The 18007-nt window shown below is 45.3% G+C and overlaps 1 protein-coding gene across 1 annotated transcript in view; it reads left to right on the top strand.

The window, feature by feature from the left end:
• The window catches only part of SMS (spermine synthase), a 67143-nt gene that overhangs the window by 34039 nt on the left and 15097 nt on the right, over window positions 1-18007 (top strand). The window contains exons 3-9 of the mRNA XM_075913321.2: window positions 5066-5159; window positions 7187-7251; window positions 7637-7812; window positions 8587-8743; window positions 9498-9585; window positions 12321-12435; window positions 14227-14306. Coding sequence (XP_075769436.1) covers window positions 5066-5159; window positions 7187-7251; window positions 7637-7812; window positions 8587-8743; window positions 9498-9585; window positions 12321-12435; window positions 14227-14306 — 775 coding nt within the window. The remainder of the gene's footprint in view (window positions 1-5065; window positions 5160-7186; window positions 7252-7636; window positions 7813-8586; window positions 8744-9497; window positions 9586-12320; window positions 12436-14226; window positions 14307-18007) is intronic.

Raw genomic sequence — 18007 nt, 5'->3', positions numbered from 1 at the left:
ACAAACCTACAGTCCCTATCTTGTACGTAACCCGGGGACTGCCTGTACTGAAAAAAAAAAGAGTTCCAACTAAAGTAAAAAGTTTGACAAACCCTGGTCTAACCAGCATTCTGTCTGTCTTACAGTCCATTTATCCAATCCATATTCCTTAACTTGCTGTCAAGAATATTGTGGGTGACCATATCAAGCTTTGCTAAAGCTGGCACTGGGGTTTTTGGGAGAACCAGAAAACTTATTTGAACATTTATCATTTGATTAATGAATATGCAAATGAACATTACCGGTCCTCCAGAAGTTTGTGAATGGATTTACTGGTCCCTGTGTCAAAAAGTTTGGGAACCCAGATCTATACAATGTCTCACTTCAGGACTGGAAATTGAAATTACAGGGGGAATTTGGGTACAGGAGATAACTATCCAAATTACAGTAAACTTCCGATAATCCAGCACCTTTGGGACCCAGGGGGTGCCGGATTATCAGATATGCCGTACTATCGGAAGGGGGGGCTATGAGGGGTCTGGGGTGGGGGTGGGGTACCACCCCAGACCCCTCATAGCCCCCCCTTCCAATAGTCCGGCTCTGCCCCAGGTGTCCCTGATTCAGCTGCTGCTGAAACTGACCAGCAGCGGCTGAATCGGAGACACCTGGGGCAGAGCAGCTGGGTTGCTGCCGGGTTAGTCAGGGTAACGCCAACCCTTGGCGCGGCGAGACCAACCAGGCAGCACCCCAGCTGTTCTTGGGGACACCTGGGGCAGAGTAGCTGGGGTGCTGCTGGGTTGGTCCCACAGCGCCGCTCCTTGGCGCTACTGGATCAACCCGGCAGCACCCCAGCTGCTCTGCCTCAGGCATCCCCAAGTCAGACTTTGCTGATACTGATCAGCAGCTGACTCCAGGAAGCCCGAAGCAGAGCTGCTCTGCCCCGGGCTTCCTGGAGTCAGCTCTTGGTCAATTTCAGCAGTGGCTGACTCGGGGACGCCTGGGGCAGAGCAGCTGGGGTGCTGCTGGGTTGGTCCCGCACCGCTGCTCCTCGGCGCTACTGGATCAACCCGGTAGCACCCCAGCTGCTCTGCCCCAGGCGTCCCCAAGTCAGCTGCTGCTGAAATTGACCAAGAGCTGACTCCAGGAAGCCTGAGGCAGAGCAGCTCTGCCTCGGGCTTCCTGGAATCAGCCGCTGGTCAATTTCAGCAGCGGGTGAATCAGGACACCTGGGGTGCTGCTGGGTTGGTCCCGCAGCCCCCAGGGGCAGCGCTAGGGGACCTACCCGGCAGCGCCCTAGCTGCTCTGCTTCCGGCTTCCCCGATTCAGCCGCTGGTCAGTTTTAGCAGCGGCTGAATAGGGGGAGCTGGGAGCAGAGCAGCTTCAATGGTCCGGCTGAGGAGCACTTCCGGGTTCCTGATGGTTCCGGACCGTCAGATGCCGGACCAATGGAGTTTTACTGTAATAATTGACTAATGACAGATGAAACTCCTCCAGTTATTACAGTCTGGGGATAAATTTTGGAAATGACACATTTGTTAGTGCGGCATTTCTGGAACCAGTGTTGAAACACAGGTTTAGTACAGAACAGTAAGAGTGCCCTCTAGTGACATGTTCTAGAAATATGGGTGGTGGCTAGGGCTTGGTCTGAATCCAATGGAGTACTTTACTGTTCAAGTATTTGATCAAAAACCATATGGTCTCTTGTACTGAAGCCATTGTACATACATATAGAGCTAGTCTATAGCATGCTTGGGCAAGCATGCTTTATTAAAATCCCTTTCTGTAGTGAAGGGTGTCCAGCTGTTGGAAAAAGTTGTCATGCATTCTTTTTCATCAATGCTTGACTAACCAGCCAGGGTTTCTTCTGTCGTGTACAGAGAACCATAAGAAACAGAACAAGAGAAAGGGTTAAAAAGGCTAGAGAACAGTAATGGCAGCTATGTATATAGCTGGTTTGTGGAAAAGATCACAAATGATTTCAGGATTTTTTTTAATGTTTCTTTCTTGACGTGGCTCACAATCCTGAATGTCAAAAGATTTTGACCATCTCTACATTCTTAACTTATAACTTTTATATATAAATAAATCTCCTCTATGACTTGAGGAGTTATCCGTTTCTGGTAGCTGAACACTTGCTTATACTCCAGCAAATCTTGCTTTACTAGAGTCCATCTCCACCAGATACTAGGCATCTCAGTCATGTAACAAAAACCACTCCAGAGTTTGTTGGCTTTGATGCTGCTTTTATAGTGTTTGTGTACATAGCAATGCTATAGCATGTTGAACTTTGCAAAAACACCAGCTTGTATCCCCAGGAATTAATGTTGGTGAAGTGCTCAGGGCTGTCAAAGTAATATAGGGAGGCATTCTGATGGGTTGGGTCTGCCATATAAGAATGGCTGGGAGGAAAAGATGATGAAGTTGAAGAATAGCTGGAGAGTACAGATAAAGCTCAATTGTAGTGGCAGCCATAGCTTTAAAAATAAGTGTCATAACTCAGTTGGCTTTACCTACTGTACATATTTCTGGAAAGCCAGAGGAAATCTTAGTGTATTATTCACTGCTATTGCTCTTGTCCATCAATGCACTGAATGTGCTTATAACTAATTTGCTGTATTGGACATTGTTGCTAACATTTTATCATTGTGTTGATACAGAAGTAAGAACCAAACCATTATTATTAGAACAAAGTATCCGGGAGTGCCTTTTCTCCTAACAGAGTGTTAATGTCACAGGGCGGTCTACAGGGCAGGGCTTAACTCGAAATAAGCTACTCAAATTGAGCTACGTCAATTGCGTCGCTTATTTCAAAATTGGAAGCATCTACACAGCACTTAGTTCGAAATAGAGCACTCTTCCTTCCACTTCTCTTAATCTTCGTACAATGAGGGTTACAGGAGTCAGAGTAAGGTTTTCCAGCTTGACATTATTTTGAAATAACTGTCTGCTGTGTAGACTCAGACTAAGTTATTTCAAAATAACGTTGCTGTATAGACAGACCCACAGTGTTTAAGTGATAGACACCATTCTAGTGACTAAGATGATTTTATAAGTCTAGATAAACATTAATCTATCACATCACAGTTTTTCTGCTTTGCTCCATCAAACAGAAATAGCAGATTGCTTATTATGCAGAAATAATGTACTAGATAGTAGGAAGAAAAAGACTGATCCAATGGCATTGGAGAATCTTGGTTTAAATTCTATTAGTTTAAACATGTCTCCTAGTTAGTCTTAAATGTTAACGAGAAAGGTCTTAGCTGGACTGTTTCTGAAATCACCTGTTTCAAAGGGAAATCTATATATCTGCATATTTTTAAAGTACTTTATAGAAGATACTGTAGTGTTTTTCTCTTTTTGTAAGTCTCAGAGGAGGAGCTGTGTTAGTTTGCATCTACAAAATAATGAGGATTCATGTGGCACATTAAAGACTAACAGATCTATTTGGGTATAAGCTTTCACAGGCAAAGACCCACTTTGTCAGCAGTGTTCTCTGTAAGTTGTGAGCTTGGATGACCACCCAGCTCAGTGGTCCCCAACGTTTTGGGGCTGCCGGGCGCCTGGGGGCGGGGCCGCTCACAGGCCACGTAACTGGGGGCGGGGCCAACCATGCGCCGCACGCCCGAGGTCGGCACCGGCTGCCCAGGTTCGCCGGGGCTGGCCATACGCCCGGGGCTGGTACCTGGCGCATGCCTGGGGGCGGGGCCAGCCCAGATTGCTCCGCGGGCGCACGTAAAGGGCCCAGCGGGCACCGGGTTGGGGACCACAGACCCAGCTGATTAACACAGTGTCCACAGCTAGCAGCATGTTTGGCGCACATCCACACGTGACTTAGTGTACATAACATTTATTCTGCACGTGCATGGAAAAAATAGGGAATATGCTTTATGTGCACCAAAAGCACGTGCAATGTGCATCACTAGTAGAAACACATGCTGCTGGCTATGGGCACTATGCAAATCATCTGGGAACACTGCTGGTGAACACTCCCCCAGCACTAGTGCTCCAGGTCTTCCCCCTCCCCCCACACACACACCTCCCTTCCTGTGGGGCTGGAGCACACAGAATCTACTAGTTTGGGCCCCCTCAGGCTCTGGTGTGTGAGGGAAATGTGGGGGCATGTTGTTCTTCTCACTGAGGGGCCACGTGAATGAGGGTGTTGGTATTTTTGCTTCTCTCTTGTGTGTGGCCCTTGACTGATTTTTTTTGTTTTCTGTGGGTCAGCAGCCCTCAACCCAAAAAAGTTTCCCACCTCTGGAATAAATCAAAACGAACCCGTCAGTTGCAGCATGCTGATATCCAAAGCAAAATGGCCGATGGATGGCCTCTAAAATAGAGCAAATGGTCGTGCGTCGTTTGGGTTTTTTTGATGTTGATTCAATGCATGTCATCTGTTGTTTCTCCCCTTTTTGTTTTTAGGGTAATCACTTTAAAGCTAAAATTATTGGAAATTTTAATCACTTTAAAAAAGTTTCCAGAAATTAAGCTTACAGAAATTAGTTACCCACTCTTATTTAGTACTTGTTTTGTCAATTAATTGAGTGTGGTGGGCTGTTCCGTCTGTTCCCTCCTCTGCACCTCCCATCATAAAATACGCTTTTTATTTCTTATCAATAGTCATTAATCTGTTAACATGAAAGCTGACTGCAAGAGTTGGATATGATACTTTCTTTAACTTCTCTTAAAGTGAAAGGAAAGGGAATAGCTAATCATTTTCTGAAACTTATTTTCAAACATTTAATTCTCTAAATAGATTTTCCTATTTCAAAGAATAGAGACTGATAGGCAGTGCATTTTCTCTCGTATGTGTGTTGGTTTTAATGCCTGGTTTTATAAACGGCTATAGTGTGTTTTTTTTAAGATTAGTTGCACAATCTTTAAGGAGTTGCTGGCATGCCCTTGCCAGCTCTGTTTGTTGTTCAGTGACTTTAAGAAAGGAATGGAGGTAGAAAACTATTTGATGATTGTCAAGCCGGCAAAATGAGTCTTCAGAATTTCAATATATTAAGAAATATGTTTTTTCCTCTTGGTAAATTACAAAGATATTAATAAATGAAATCCTAATCACTGCAACTTTGCTTCGTAGTTTTTCCAATCTGAGAATTTACCCTCATGGATTAGTATTGGTGGATCTGCAAAGCTACAGTGATGATATGAACGGCAGAGATGAAATTGATCATGTAAGTATACAACTAGCCTTCTCAAAGCACACTTATCAAGCTTCATGCGCTTAACTTAGCATCCAAGTTAGATGGGAGAGCTTTTCAAAGGAAGTGCCTCATAGCCATCATTTGGATGTGACACTGCTTAGTGGTAGTGGAAACTTCCACACGCTATGTCTTAAAGTTATGTTGGAGAATCGGCTACTTTTTTATGCAGCGAGAGAGCCTCTATATGTTCATTTGATCCTTGGCCTCCAGGCTGATACTGCCAACACAATGTCCCAATTGTGATTGTAGCTGCTGTAATTTGGATACTATTCACTAGGAATTGGGCCAACTTCACATTGGTTTCATGTCGTCGTAACGTTGACCAGATCTGTATTGGTAATTTACAAGTGAAAGGCTATGTCTCCTTACTTGTCTCTTCAGATACCCAATCTAACAGGGTGTGAAAATATTGCACTGATAGGACCTGGGCCAGGGTGGAGTCCATGCACTAAAGTGGCCATGCTCGTCATGCTTGACAAAGAGGAAGCTGCAGTCAGCATGGGGGAAGCCCAGAGAAGGGAGTGGCTGCTGAAGCATTAGGCAGAATCTACCCATGCCCCAGAGCTCTGCAAGGAATCAGATGAACCCCAGGGGGAAACCCAGAAGGGAACGACTGGCTTGGCTACCTGGCCAAGAGTCCCGTAAAGCTCCTACCCAGGCACCCCAGAAGTAATGTGTGTTACTGACCTCATTCAGATTCAGGCTCAAGCCTACCCTTTCCTTCCATCTAAACACAAATTGTGCTAATGTGGGGCTTGGATCTGGATCTCAGGATCCCATGGGGAGTGCAGAGAGTCCAAGCCTGGGGTAAGCCACGATTCAGGGTCTGAGTCCTGTTGTTTTGCAGAGTAGGCACACCCCTACTGGACTTATGCTTTGGGATTCCATCAAAGGAATTCCACGCTCAGCTTTGTCCAACTTTTTGTCCTCTCAGCAGTCAGGTGTGGTGATCAGTCCAGGTTTCCCATGCTGCACCATGAACCAATGGCTAGAGCAACCACATACTGGGAAGGCGGAAGGGGTGGGGCCAGGACACCTCTATGCTCCCCCACCCACATACCCTGATTGGCCTGCAGGGTGTGGGGGCGCATGTGAAGTTATTCTCCCCGCTCACCTGCAACCACCAGCTGTTCTGAACAGCTGGCGGTTCCCTCTGGGGCAGGAGAAGACTTGGTGTGGTTCCTCTTCCCACCCCCAGGTCAGTTAGGGTCTGGGGGTGGGGGAGTGTACAAAGTCTCTCACTGCCTGCCCCCATCCTGCAAGGGGCACACAATGCGTAGAGTGAACCTCCAGCTGATTAGCTGGCGGTTCACTCTTAAGTGCCATGTGCTCCTGGCAGGGGAAGAGACCCTGATTCACCTGGGGGCAGGGAAGTGGCAGGGCATCTGTGGGCTGGATCAACCCTCTTGGTGAGCCAGATCCATCTTGCAGAGGCTCTCTTGCCCACCCTAGTTCTAGGAAATCTGGGTTGCTAGGATGCAGTATAGAGACTAGTTGTAACTCAGGTTTTACAGCCCTGCAAATCTGAGCTAGCTTTATAGATGTACCCAATGAGTAAAAGCCCAGGTCTATACAGCTGTGGCTGACTGGTTCAGTTGGCTCAGATTTGCGGGACTGTAAAATTTCAAGCCTGAATATCGTACTGCAAGATTTCAGCCCTGCAAGGCTGACTCAGGCCAGCTGAGTTGGGCTGGGGGCCTCGGGTTGTGATATAGGGAGATGTAGGTGTCCTGACTCAGGAATCCTTACCTCGCAGGATCCTAGAGCCCTCACTGCAGCTTGAGCCTGACCTGCCCAAATCAGCTTACACAGGCCAGATGTGGGTAGAGACATACTCTAAGAGTTTGGGGCCTGGATGGGGCCTCGACCCAGCTGTATAGACATCACAGGGAGATGCTTCTTGCGCCTAATTTAATTCTATTTCAAGTTACTGTATTGTGGGTGGGGAAGAGTATTTCTGACCTTAATAAATTCAACATCTTGCATGTTTCTTACAGCTTCTAAATAAGATAGAAGAAAGAATGAAAGAGTTGTTCCACAGCAGTTTCAAAAGGATAAAGCGGTAAGTAATTTTTAATGTCATCACTTTTAACTTGTCTTCTAGTTATAATGTTTAAAATAATCTTCTGGAGCTTTATGTACAATTTGGAATAACTTTGTATAGAATGCAATCTAACTAAATACAAGAAAAATGTAAAAAAAATATATTTTTTTATGAATCCTATTTGGATTGTATTTTCTTGTAAAATCTGAGATTAATGTGTATTGGAGTGGGTGTCAACTATCTTCAGTTGTGTAGTACTGAATTCCTAATAATGATGAAGAAAACATTACTATGGAGATAAGAGAAAATTTCATGTACTGAATTCGTGGTAAATGAAAGGAGAATAAGAAATGTTTACCATTCAGAATGAATTGTGAAGATTTTGTGTGTGTTCCTTCTTCAGATTGCCAGCAATTATGAGAGGAGAAGCCATTGATAGATACTGGCCCACAGCTGATGGCCGTTTGGTAGAGTATGACATAGATGAGGTTGTTTATGATGAAGATTCATCTTATCAGAATATTAAAATTCTACATTCAAAACAGTTTGGGAATATTCTTATCCTCAGTGGGGATGTTAGTAAGTATGGTCTTTTTTGCAATGTGCTTTTGGTCTGAAGATATAGGTCACTGGATTTTATCTGATCAGAATACACCTTTAGTGTTGCTACAGTAGGAAGAATTTGTGTGCATGTGAGGGGAGGGAAGGGGAGCACGTATGCATGTGTGTATGCACGTGTGTGTGTTTTTAAAAAGCTTATTTTTAAAACAGAAAGTTTCAAAGAAAACGTACCAGTGAAGAGATCTCTTGTGTATTTAGCCTTTTTCCACACCTAAGTTATGTAACAACCTCTGACAGGTACTTTCAAGGACAGGAAAGCAAATTCAGTGATCCATCTGGTAAATAATTGCCTATTGTTTGAAAGGACAAATGAAATGGTTTTCCCTAGTCTGCTGTAGGGTTTTATAACTTTCTTAGATGCTTATTTTTCCCTTTTAAAATATTTTGGTCTTTGGCCACCTGTTTTCTCCTTGTTAACTGATTTTCTTTGTTTGAGGCCAGCTAGGGACAGCTGTATTTCAGCCATTTAGCAGTCTCAGCCTCCTTGTCAATACTACTACTTTGAGTGCTTGCAGGTATCCATTCTGGTTTAGGTGTGTCTGTGCCCTGCTGTTGGAAATTTCCCTCCAGTGGTATCCATTGGTTTGGTTCTGATGCCCGCTGATGCTGTGCTGGTTTTTATACTGATAATGCGTAGCATTGTTTTAAGACGCCTTTGGCCTACTTTTATTTAGTGATTAACAGACTTCCAAATGCAAAGCTTCTGACCAGCATTCTCTTTGCTCCTTCCAGATCTGGCAGAGAGTGACCTGGCATATACACAAGCCATAATGGGCAGTGGGAAAGAAGATTTCACTGGGAAAGAAGTGCTGATCCTAGGAGGTGGTGATGGGGGTATACTGTATGAAATAGTCAAACTGAAACCAAAGATGGTCACCATGGTGGAGATATCCTTTCAGTAAATGACCATTCATTTTAATATGGGACCTCAAGTTAAATGTTTCTTGTATAAACTTTGTGTTGGGAGAGTGGTTCTTGCTAAGCTAAAAAAAATAGGGATGGTTATAGACCCATGCAGGCTCTGACAGTGAGAGCTGATCCTGGCCTTATAATATAGGCTAAGTTCCTAATCCAAACTGTAGCTCTCAGGCAGCATTTTCTGCACGTTGAGCTGAATCTGAACTTCCTTATTGTAGGTATCTTATGGCTCTTGATGTGAATGGGAATGTCACCTGATTAAAGACTTGAGGATTTGTTTCTTAATGATGATGACACATGGGTCAAATCATATTCTCTTTCACAGATAGCAGTTAAAGAAAATGAGTGAAAGGAAGCTGTCTAAATAAGATTTCAAAGTTCCATTTTCCAACTATGATTTGCTGTTAACAACTATACATAGCAAATATCATTAGCTGTAAATCAATATAATTATCATTTTACTAAAACATTACACGTTTAAAATGTATCGTAAATTATGGTGCCAACAATGGTGGTGGGAAATAATTTTTTTGTAATGTAAGTAATATCTCAAACCTTTCATTGAGGTTGGAATTTTATTTGTAAGCCTATATGTTGCAGTAAACATATGAAGTATTATTTCTCCGTAAGTCTGACACTGTCTTTTTGACAAAAGGAAAAAACTCCCCAAAACTGGATAATAAAAGATGAACAGAATTTAATGCTCCTTAACTAACTTCAAACATTGACCAAATGGTGATTGATGGGTGTAGAAAATTCATGCGTAAAACATGTGGAGATGTCTTAGACAATCTTAAAGGAGAATGCTATCAGGTAATCTCTTTGTTGCCTTCATTGCAAGTAACATTTACAAATTAAAGTATGGCTTAAATGTAGATTAAGACCTGGCAAGGTGGTGTTTGGAGATTGTTTTTATATGCCATCTGACTTCTTAACATTTTCTTAATCCATACCTGCAATTCTAAATCATAATACAGTTTGCACCAGGGTTTGGATTCAAAGCATTGATCCACTAACTTTGAAATATTTTGAAATATTTAACTCTCCACCTCCAAATCTTTCGGCTTTTTTAAATATTTCTAACCCACACTTGGAATAATAAACCTGGAGTGTAATAAGGCATATTCCATAACCAAATAGATGAGTAAAAGTGGTTAATAATGATATAAAAATAGAGTATGCTACCTAAAAACTCCCAGTAACAACTGACTGAGAAGTAATACAAAGCATAGACTTAATTCAAAGCTTGTGCATCCTTTAGAATCTCAGGTTGTTCACATGATAAGAGTTTTAATTTAGTTTCATCTGTGCTATTTGCTGAAATCTGTTGGTAAATTCTATACAGTAAACTTCCGATAATCCAGCACCTTTAGGACCCAGGGGGTGCCGGATTATCAGAAAGGGGGGCTATGAGGGGTCTGGAGTGGGGTGGGAGGGGATGCCACCCAAGACCCCTCATAGCCCCCCCTTAAGATAGTCCGGCTCTGCCCCAGGTGTCCCTGATTCAGCCACTGCTGGTCAGTTTCAGCAGCAGCTGAATCGGGGTTGCCTGCAATAGAGCAGCTCGGGTGCTGCCGGGTTGGTCCCGCAGTGCCGAGGGGCGGCGCTACGGCACCAACCCAGCAGCACTCCAGCTGCTCTTGGGGACGCCTGGGACAGAGCAGCTGGGGTACTGCCCGGTTGGTCCCGTAGCGCCGCCCCTCGGTGCTGCGGGACCAACCCGGCAGGACCCCAGCAGCTCTGCCCCAGGGGTCCCTGATTCAGCCGCTGCTGAAACAGATCAGCGGCTGATTCCAGGAAGCTAGGGGCAGAGCTGCTGTGCCCGGGGCTTCCTGGAATCAGCCGCTGATCTGTTTCAGCAGCGGCTGACTTGGGGACCCCTGGGGCAGAGCAGCTGGGGTCCTGCCGGGTTGGTCCCGCAGCACCGAGGGGCGGCGCTACGGGACCAACCGGGCAGTACCCCAGCTGCTCTGCCCCAGGCGTCCCGATTCAGTCTGCTGGTGAAACTGACGCTGCTGGTCAGTTTCAGCAGCGGCTGAATCCGGATGCCTGGGGCAAAGCAGCTGGGGTGCTGCGGGGTTGGTCCCGCAGCGTCGTCCTTTGGCATTGCGGGACCAACCCGGCAGCACTCCAGCTGCTCTGCCCCAGGCGTCCGCAAGAGCAGCTGGGGTGCTGCCGGGTTGGTCCCGCAGCCCTGAGGAGCAGCGCTATGAGACCAACCGGCAGCACCCCAGCTGCTCTGCTCCCGGCTTCCCCGATTCAGCTGCTGGTCAGTTTCAGCAGCTGAATGGGGGAAGCCTGTCCGGCTGCCCCAGCACTTCCGGGTTCCTGATGGTGCCGGACCATCAGGAGTCCCGGAGCATTGGATGCCGGACTAATGGAGTTTTACTGTACTAGGGTTGTCAACGTGTAGTGGACTGTATGATTAATTGATACGATTAGGTTTATTGGTTAATCTTGTGGACTACACGCGTTCCTCCCACCTCTATCAGAGGCTTCAAGGGAGGGAAGCAGGAGCTTGGGGGAGCTGGTTTAAAAGCTGGTTTCCCCCCCCCAGCATTGGCTCCGTGGCTGTCCCCCCAACCCACACTACTGCTTCAGTCAGAGACAGCAGCGGTGGAGGAGTGGGGGGCAGGGGAAGCTGCCGAGAAGCAGCCTCTATCTGCAAGGGGATCCGAGCTCCCCGTGGACAGAGGCTGCTCCACCTCCCCATGTTTTTGTCTCTGTATCAGAGGCAGCAGAACGGGGCGGCAGGCAACTGGTCTATGCAGAGAGTTGGCTTTCAAACTGGCTCCTCTTGCAAACCAGCTCCCACCTGGCACCTTGTGCTGCTTCCTCTGATACAGTGGCAGTAGCACGGGCTGCAGGGGCTCCCCAGGAGTGGGGCTGGAGCGCACTGGCTGCTGGCTCCACCCCTGGGGACTAGCAAATAGTCATGTAATTGCTAAGATTTCATGAGGTTACATGACTATTCAGTTACTCAGTATCTAACATCACTGTCCTATACATATCAATAAATATTTAAACTCCCCCTCCCTGCCACTCATTAGAAAGCAGAAATGGTTACTGGGAAGGATATGTAATGAATGTCTGTTAGAGAAAGGAAACTAGCCCAGATCTACAGGATCAATATCTTACCCACAAGGTTATTTTTCCTCTGGACAGATCCTTGAATATGAATTAGTTACCTTAGAGAGAAATGAGCAAAAATTGCATGATATTTGTCCCATGTCAAGTGCCTTTCATCCGAGGATCTCAAAGCTTGCCTTTATCTTGTGAGGCTAACAACTACTTCCTCATCAATAAAATTGGAGAATAACAGAGGTACAAATGGTCTTAAATGTTCACCCAGCAGTCAGTGACAGAATTGGCAATGGAAATTCTGGTTGTCTACTATATCACTCTCCCATCCCATTCCCTCGGCATTGCCTCCTTTCTGGAAGTGTAAAAAGCTAAGTTTAGAGCCATAAGTGTAATTCCTATATATCATGTTCATTCCAGTCAGTCAAAGAGGATTGTGATCACTTATTAAAACAATACTTTTTTAGGTTCTAATAGAAGACTGTATTCCAGTACTGAAGAGGTATGCCAAAGAAGGAAGGATGTTTGATTATGTAATTAATGATCTGACAGCTGTTCCAATCTCCACATCTCCAGAAGAAGGTTAATTCTCTGCTTTTCTAACTGTTTTTAATATTTCACTTTCTTAATAGTTTGTAGCAAAATATCATTTTATGGTTGAAAATGAGGGATTTTTTTGTTTTTGTTTAAATGGTGCTTCGTGAGAGTACCCTGGGTTGTAAGGAACATTGCTTCCCCTCCCCTCACCACAGCTTCCCCCTCTCCTCATCCACCCCCGACTTCCTGTCTTCAGCTTGAGGAAGCCTGGTCTGTACATACCATGGGTGAGCTCCCAGACTTCACGAACAATATAAGTACTCAGCCCTGCTCTCTCTTTTTTGGTTAGTGAGAGGCACACTCCAACTCAAGAGCATCTAGCCCCATGAAACTCCTGTGTCAATTGTATCAAAAGCTAAATAGCAGAGTGCAACAGTGGGGTACAACTACACTGCAAAAACCAAACCAAACCTGTGGCAGTGAATCTCAGCTTGAGTCATTTGATGTAGGGCTCATGCTAATAATAGTAGTATAGATGGTCCCACCCACCCCACCCCCGTTGCTGGGCATCAGAGCTTGAGCTGCAGCTCAAGTGGGAACGTCTGCACTATTTTTCGTCCTCTAGTATGAACCCGAGTTAGTTGATGCCAGAGTCTGATGCTCTCTGATATGCCTCCCTCCCCCCCCCCCCCCGCAGACGTATAGACATACCCACAAGTAGCACATTCCCTCCACCCCTTCCCCAGATGTTGGTGGTGATAGGACTGAGTTTGCAATGAAGTAAAATATACATTTTCCAAGAGTTTGTTTCAGCCATGTCAGAGTCTCATTAAGGAGTCCATGGGGTGATATTTGGAGTAGTTTTTATGAGTGACATGTGCATTTTAGATCAAAGATGCTCTTATAATTAAGTGGGGATGGGGACTAGATGACTTGATACACTGAATAAAGGACACAGTATGCAGGCCAAAGAGGGGAAAATATGCTTTGTGAGTCATATGGAATAACTGCACAAGACCATCCACTTCAGTGGATATTCAAGAAAGATGGGCAGCCTCCTCTGCCTTCTTCCCCCTTGCCCTCCCCCCCAACCCCCCCGCAGCCTCTGTGTGCAGGGAGTTTGGACTCCCTCCATGGACAGGGGCTGCTGTCACCCCGTGCTGCTGCCTCTGTACTGGAGGCAGCAGTGTGGGTTGGCAGGCAGCCAGTCCATGAGGGGAGCTGGTTTTTAAACAGGCTCCCCTTGCAGACCAGGTCCTGCCTGGCACCCCTCGCTGCTGCCTCTGATCCAGGCAATCAGAAGAGCTGGATTGCACTGGCTGCCCGCCCCACCCCCAGGGACTATAGAATAGTCAACTAACTGCTAAGAATTCATGTGGTTAGTCAACTATTCTATTTCTCGCTATTTAACATCCCTACTTGCTTCATCGATGCCCCTAATCTGGGTGGAAATTGCATTATCTTATTAGTATTGAAATATTTTTCTATTGGCATTCTGTGCTTAAAAAATCCAACTATGGGCATCAAAGACTTGTTTCTTTTTCTTGAAATTTTCTTTACCATTTAGTTTGACTATAAGTACAGGCTGCTGAATTGTGTGAACTCATGAAAATAAGTGTGAGAATTCACACGACAGGCTAAGCAAAGTTTTTCAGAAACTCTAAAAACCCATACAAATGCCAGGAGCCCAGATTCTAGTAACCAACACGTTATTAAAACTAATGGAGAAACATAGTTATCCTGCTGAAATCTGCAGTGTCAGTGCTGACATATTATCAATGTAATGCTTAACAATCCATTAGTACTCAAAGATTCTGATTCGTTTTTTACATCCAGATTCTACGTGGGAGTTTCTACGTTTGATTCTTGACCTTTCGATGAAAGTCCTGAAACATGATGGAAAATATTTCACGCAGGTATGACACTGTGATTAAAAGAAATTATTTAACATTCTCTATCAATATAGTGACTTACATTTTTAGATCCTGAAAAAATACTGGCTCACTTTTTCTTTGATAAGGATATTGATATGAAAAATGATCTTTGTTGCTCCTAGAAATGTAAAAATCTACTAAAATAGTTAATAGGTTAAATGATTTGTTTAACCACCACGTCATGGCGAGCAGGATCCAGCTTAGGGTTGTAAGCATATATTTATCGGATAGTCGATTAGTGACTTGACTAGTTGCTCTCCCCTCTCCCGCTTGCTGCTTCTATCAGAGAGAGGCGGCAAGGGGGGAAGCAGGAGCTGGTGCTGGGGGAAGCCAGCTTAAAAGCCGGTCACTCCCCTCCTCCCCAGCACCATCTCTGCGGGGTGGAGGCAGGGGAGACAGAGGCATAGCGGATGACCGGTCTCAAGCTGGGAATCCGCTGATTCCCAGCTTGCACCTGGTCCCCTCCACCACGCTTATGCTTTTTAAATATATTAAGAGTTGCCAGGCTTTTAATACATTTAAAAGGCAGAGCCACAGTGGGGTTAGCTCCCGAGTCTGGGAGCTAACCCTGCTGTGGCTCTGCAGTTTCCCCCACTTATCAGCTAATCGACTATTCGATTAGCTGATTAAATGCCATTTGACATCCCTAATCCAGCCAGGCCTGCTACTGGCAAGGGGCTGCTCCGGCTCGCTGTGGCTGCGGTCAGGAGACTGTTCCGGCCTAACCTGCTGAAGTCATGGGGCTGCTATAGCAGCACCCACTGCGGTCGTGGGCAGGGAGGCTGCTCCAGCCTGGTCAGATAACCCACTTCAGGTATGTAGACCGATACGCCTAGTATTTACCAGGTAATTGGTTATCTGCTGACATCCCTAGCTGCTATTGACTCAGTCTGTTTCCGGTGATAATGACCTCAGCAGAGAACATTCATGTTTTTGTCTTGATGTTTTATAAACACTTCTTCAGGAACTAGAGGATTATGGCTTTGAGTGGCGTTTAAAAAAGCAAGAGCAGGTGAATTGTTAAAGACCATTTTTCATACCAGTGGCTCTAGTAACATAAACAAAAATATGAAAACTTAACGTTGTCCATGAAGCATGAGTGAGTTGAAAATTGACCTGTGGGATGCTGAACCAGCAGTAAATGGAGCATTAATAATAAATACATTTATTAAGTACATTTAGAGTTGTAGCTCAAGGACCAGATTTACAATTTTTGTCTGCATTTTTCCTCCCACACAATTGGAGGAAACTTTTTGAAAATCTGCTCTAATTTTGTCACTTGTAAAAACAGGTGAAGATAGTGGCAAACTTTTTTATTTTCAAGGGCCCAGATTTTTTACCCATCTAATGTTGAAACTGCTGGCCCTAATATTCATTACTTTAAAGGTTTTTTTAAGAATATAAAAACTTCTTAATATAGTAAGTGATGTAAAACCATTTAAAGAATAATTCTAATTAGTCCTGCACTGGAGAAGACTTTTTAAATATTGTGGTGCTTTCTCAGGGTGCCCAAAAGAGTGAGCCACTATTGCCCCTTTGCCTCAGGAAGAGAGAACTTAAAAGAGTTTGCTGGAGCTTAAGCTGTCATGTCAGCTCTCTGCCACATCGGCATATCTGTCTCACCAGCAAACTCCTCAAGACTGTAGTTTGAACTAGACTACTGAATTTTAGTATTGGAAAGGGGGCTCTTTTAGTATTGGCACGTTAAATTTCGGAATATAATAGCATATCTGGTTAAATGATTAACCGATAAGCGGATGCTTTTTAATAGGTCCCTTGCAAGCTGGCTCAGTTCTAGCTCATGCTGTGTCTCAGCAGCTACCTCCACTGTGGCTCTACACAAAAAGTATTCTAGGAGCCGGCAAGCTGGCTAAGTCCTAGGCGAGTGAAGGATTTTGTTAACATTTAACCATTTTCTGTGACTTAAGATTTTTTTCATTATAATTTGAAATGAGGTGGGTTTGGGTTAAGACATCCCAAACAGATTCTCCTCTGTCCCCACTTCACTGCACAGGTTCCAGCACCCCCCTTTCTCTGTTTCCCCCCACTTACTCTGTGCAGCCTGCTTCCCCTTTCCCAGCCCAGGGAGCTAAAAAAGTATTCTGGGTTTCCTCACATGATGCTGGAGGCAAACCTAGCTACTGTAATCCGATTGCTGTGATCAAACCTCTCTTCTCCTGTAATTACTGCATGCCCCAGACACCCCTCTCCTCTCTCTGCCTCCCCCCCCAGCCACATACTTACTCCCTCCCCCTTATGTCTCCTTCCTTATCAGCACGTTCCTTGTCTGGAGCAGGGAGCTTTTGCTGCTTAGGGAGTGCCCCTCACCAGCCAAGTTGCTCTTTGTGGGTAGCCCTAAACCTCTGGGTGGGGCTCAATTGGCGTGTAGGAGGGGAGCAGGGGTTTGGGTTGTGACCTAGAGCAGGGGATTGGGGTACAGGATCTGCGATGGATTATGAGTTCAGGAGTGGTGCAGAGGATTTGGCGTATGTGGGATAGGGATGTAAGAGTCAGGGTGTAGAAGGTTGGGTGGTGGAGGGAGGGGCTGAGTGCCAGAGGCAAGCTCTGGCTGGCAGACTTACCTGCGTGCTTCCCAGCCAGCAGCTGGCACAGTTCTCAGGCAGCTTCCCTGCATGCCCCACCCCTGCTCAGGCTGCAAGGGCCATGTGCGTCTGTGAATAAGAGCCTGAAGGGAGTGGTGCTTTGCTCACTGCTTGTTCTTCAAACAGGCAGCTCCCATTGGCAGAAACCAGCTAATGAGATTGAGCTGGGGGCAGGGGCAGCATTTCCCTTCTAACCCCTTCGCCTCCCACCCTTTCTCCTCAGCTCTCAACTGAGAAACATAAACAGCCTAGCAGCTGCTTTTCTGGGTAGCATGTGAGGGCCGAGGCAAGCAGTGAGTCTGCCTGAAGCTTCCTGCTGCGTCTGCGGACCCGTTCCAGTAGTTTGGAAGGCCAGATCTGGCCCGAGTGTCCCATTTTGCCCAGACCTGCCTTAGACCTTCAGAGGCTGAACATAGCACTTGAGAGAATTGATGTTGTATGACCTTGTGCAGTATGATCTTGTACCACTAGATGGAGACCGATGACTAATGTTGGCTAGCAACCTCTTAGCACACAGGAGTCCTTGGAAAGGTTTTGTGAGAGAGAATATTTTGAGGATTTATTTAAATTGATAAGAATACTAGAACAGACTTGTCGAGTTATAGGATTTGTTTTTATACTGCAGATTTTTATGGAAGACCGTTTGAAAATCAGTGGGTTTTTACCATGACTAATAGTTGAGGTAGTATAGTAGTAGCCTTGTGGCTAGTATTGCCAGGCGTCTGGTTTTGGCTGGACAGTCTGGTATTTGCAGCCTCTTGTCTGGTTTAAAAAACTGAAAATACCAGACTGTTCCCTCCTCTCCCCTCCACCCCCTTTTTTTTTTCTTCACCCAATTTTTTCCCCGCCATGTTCGGGGTGTGTTTGTTGGTGTGGTGGGTTTTGGGTGTTTTTTGTTATTGTTGGGGTTTTTTTTTTTTTTAAAGTATCTGGCAACCCTACTTGTGGCTTTTTATCTCCGAATATGCTCAGCATTGTGTAGAGCACATGAAAACTATTCAGCTTCCTCTCAGTTGCTCAATTTGTACTCTTAGCTTTTATAACCTCACTATTTCAGCAGTTCCTCGAACATCATAGTTT

Source organism: Pelodiscus sinensis, chromosome 1 (genome assembly GCF_052426305.1).
Source record: "Pelodiscus sinensis isolate ZL-2025 chromosome 1, ASM5242630v1, whole genome shotgun sequence".
Lineage (NCBI taxonomy): Eukaryota > Metazoa > Chordata > Testudines > Trionychidae > Pelodiscus > Pelodiscus sinensis.
Note: the sequence above shows the minus strand (reverse complement) of the source record. Positions and strands in the feature narration are given on the sequence as shown.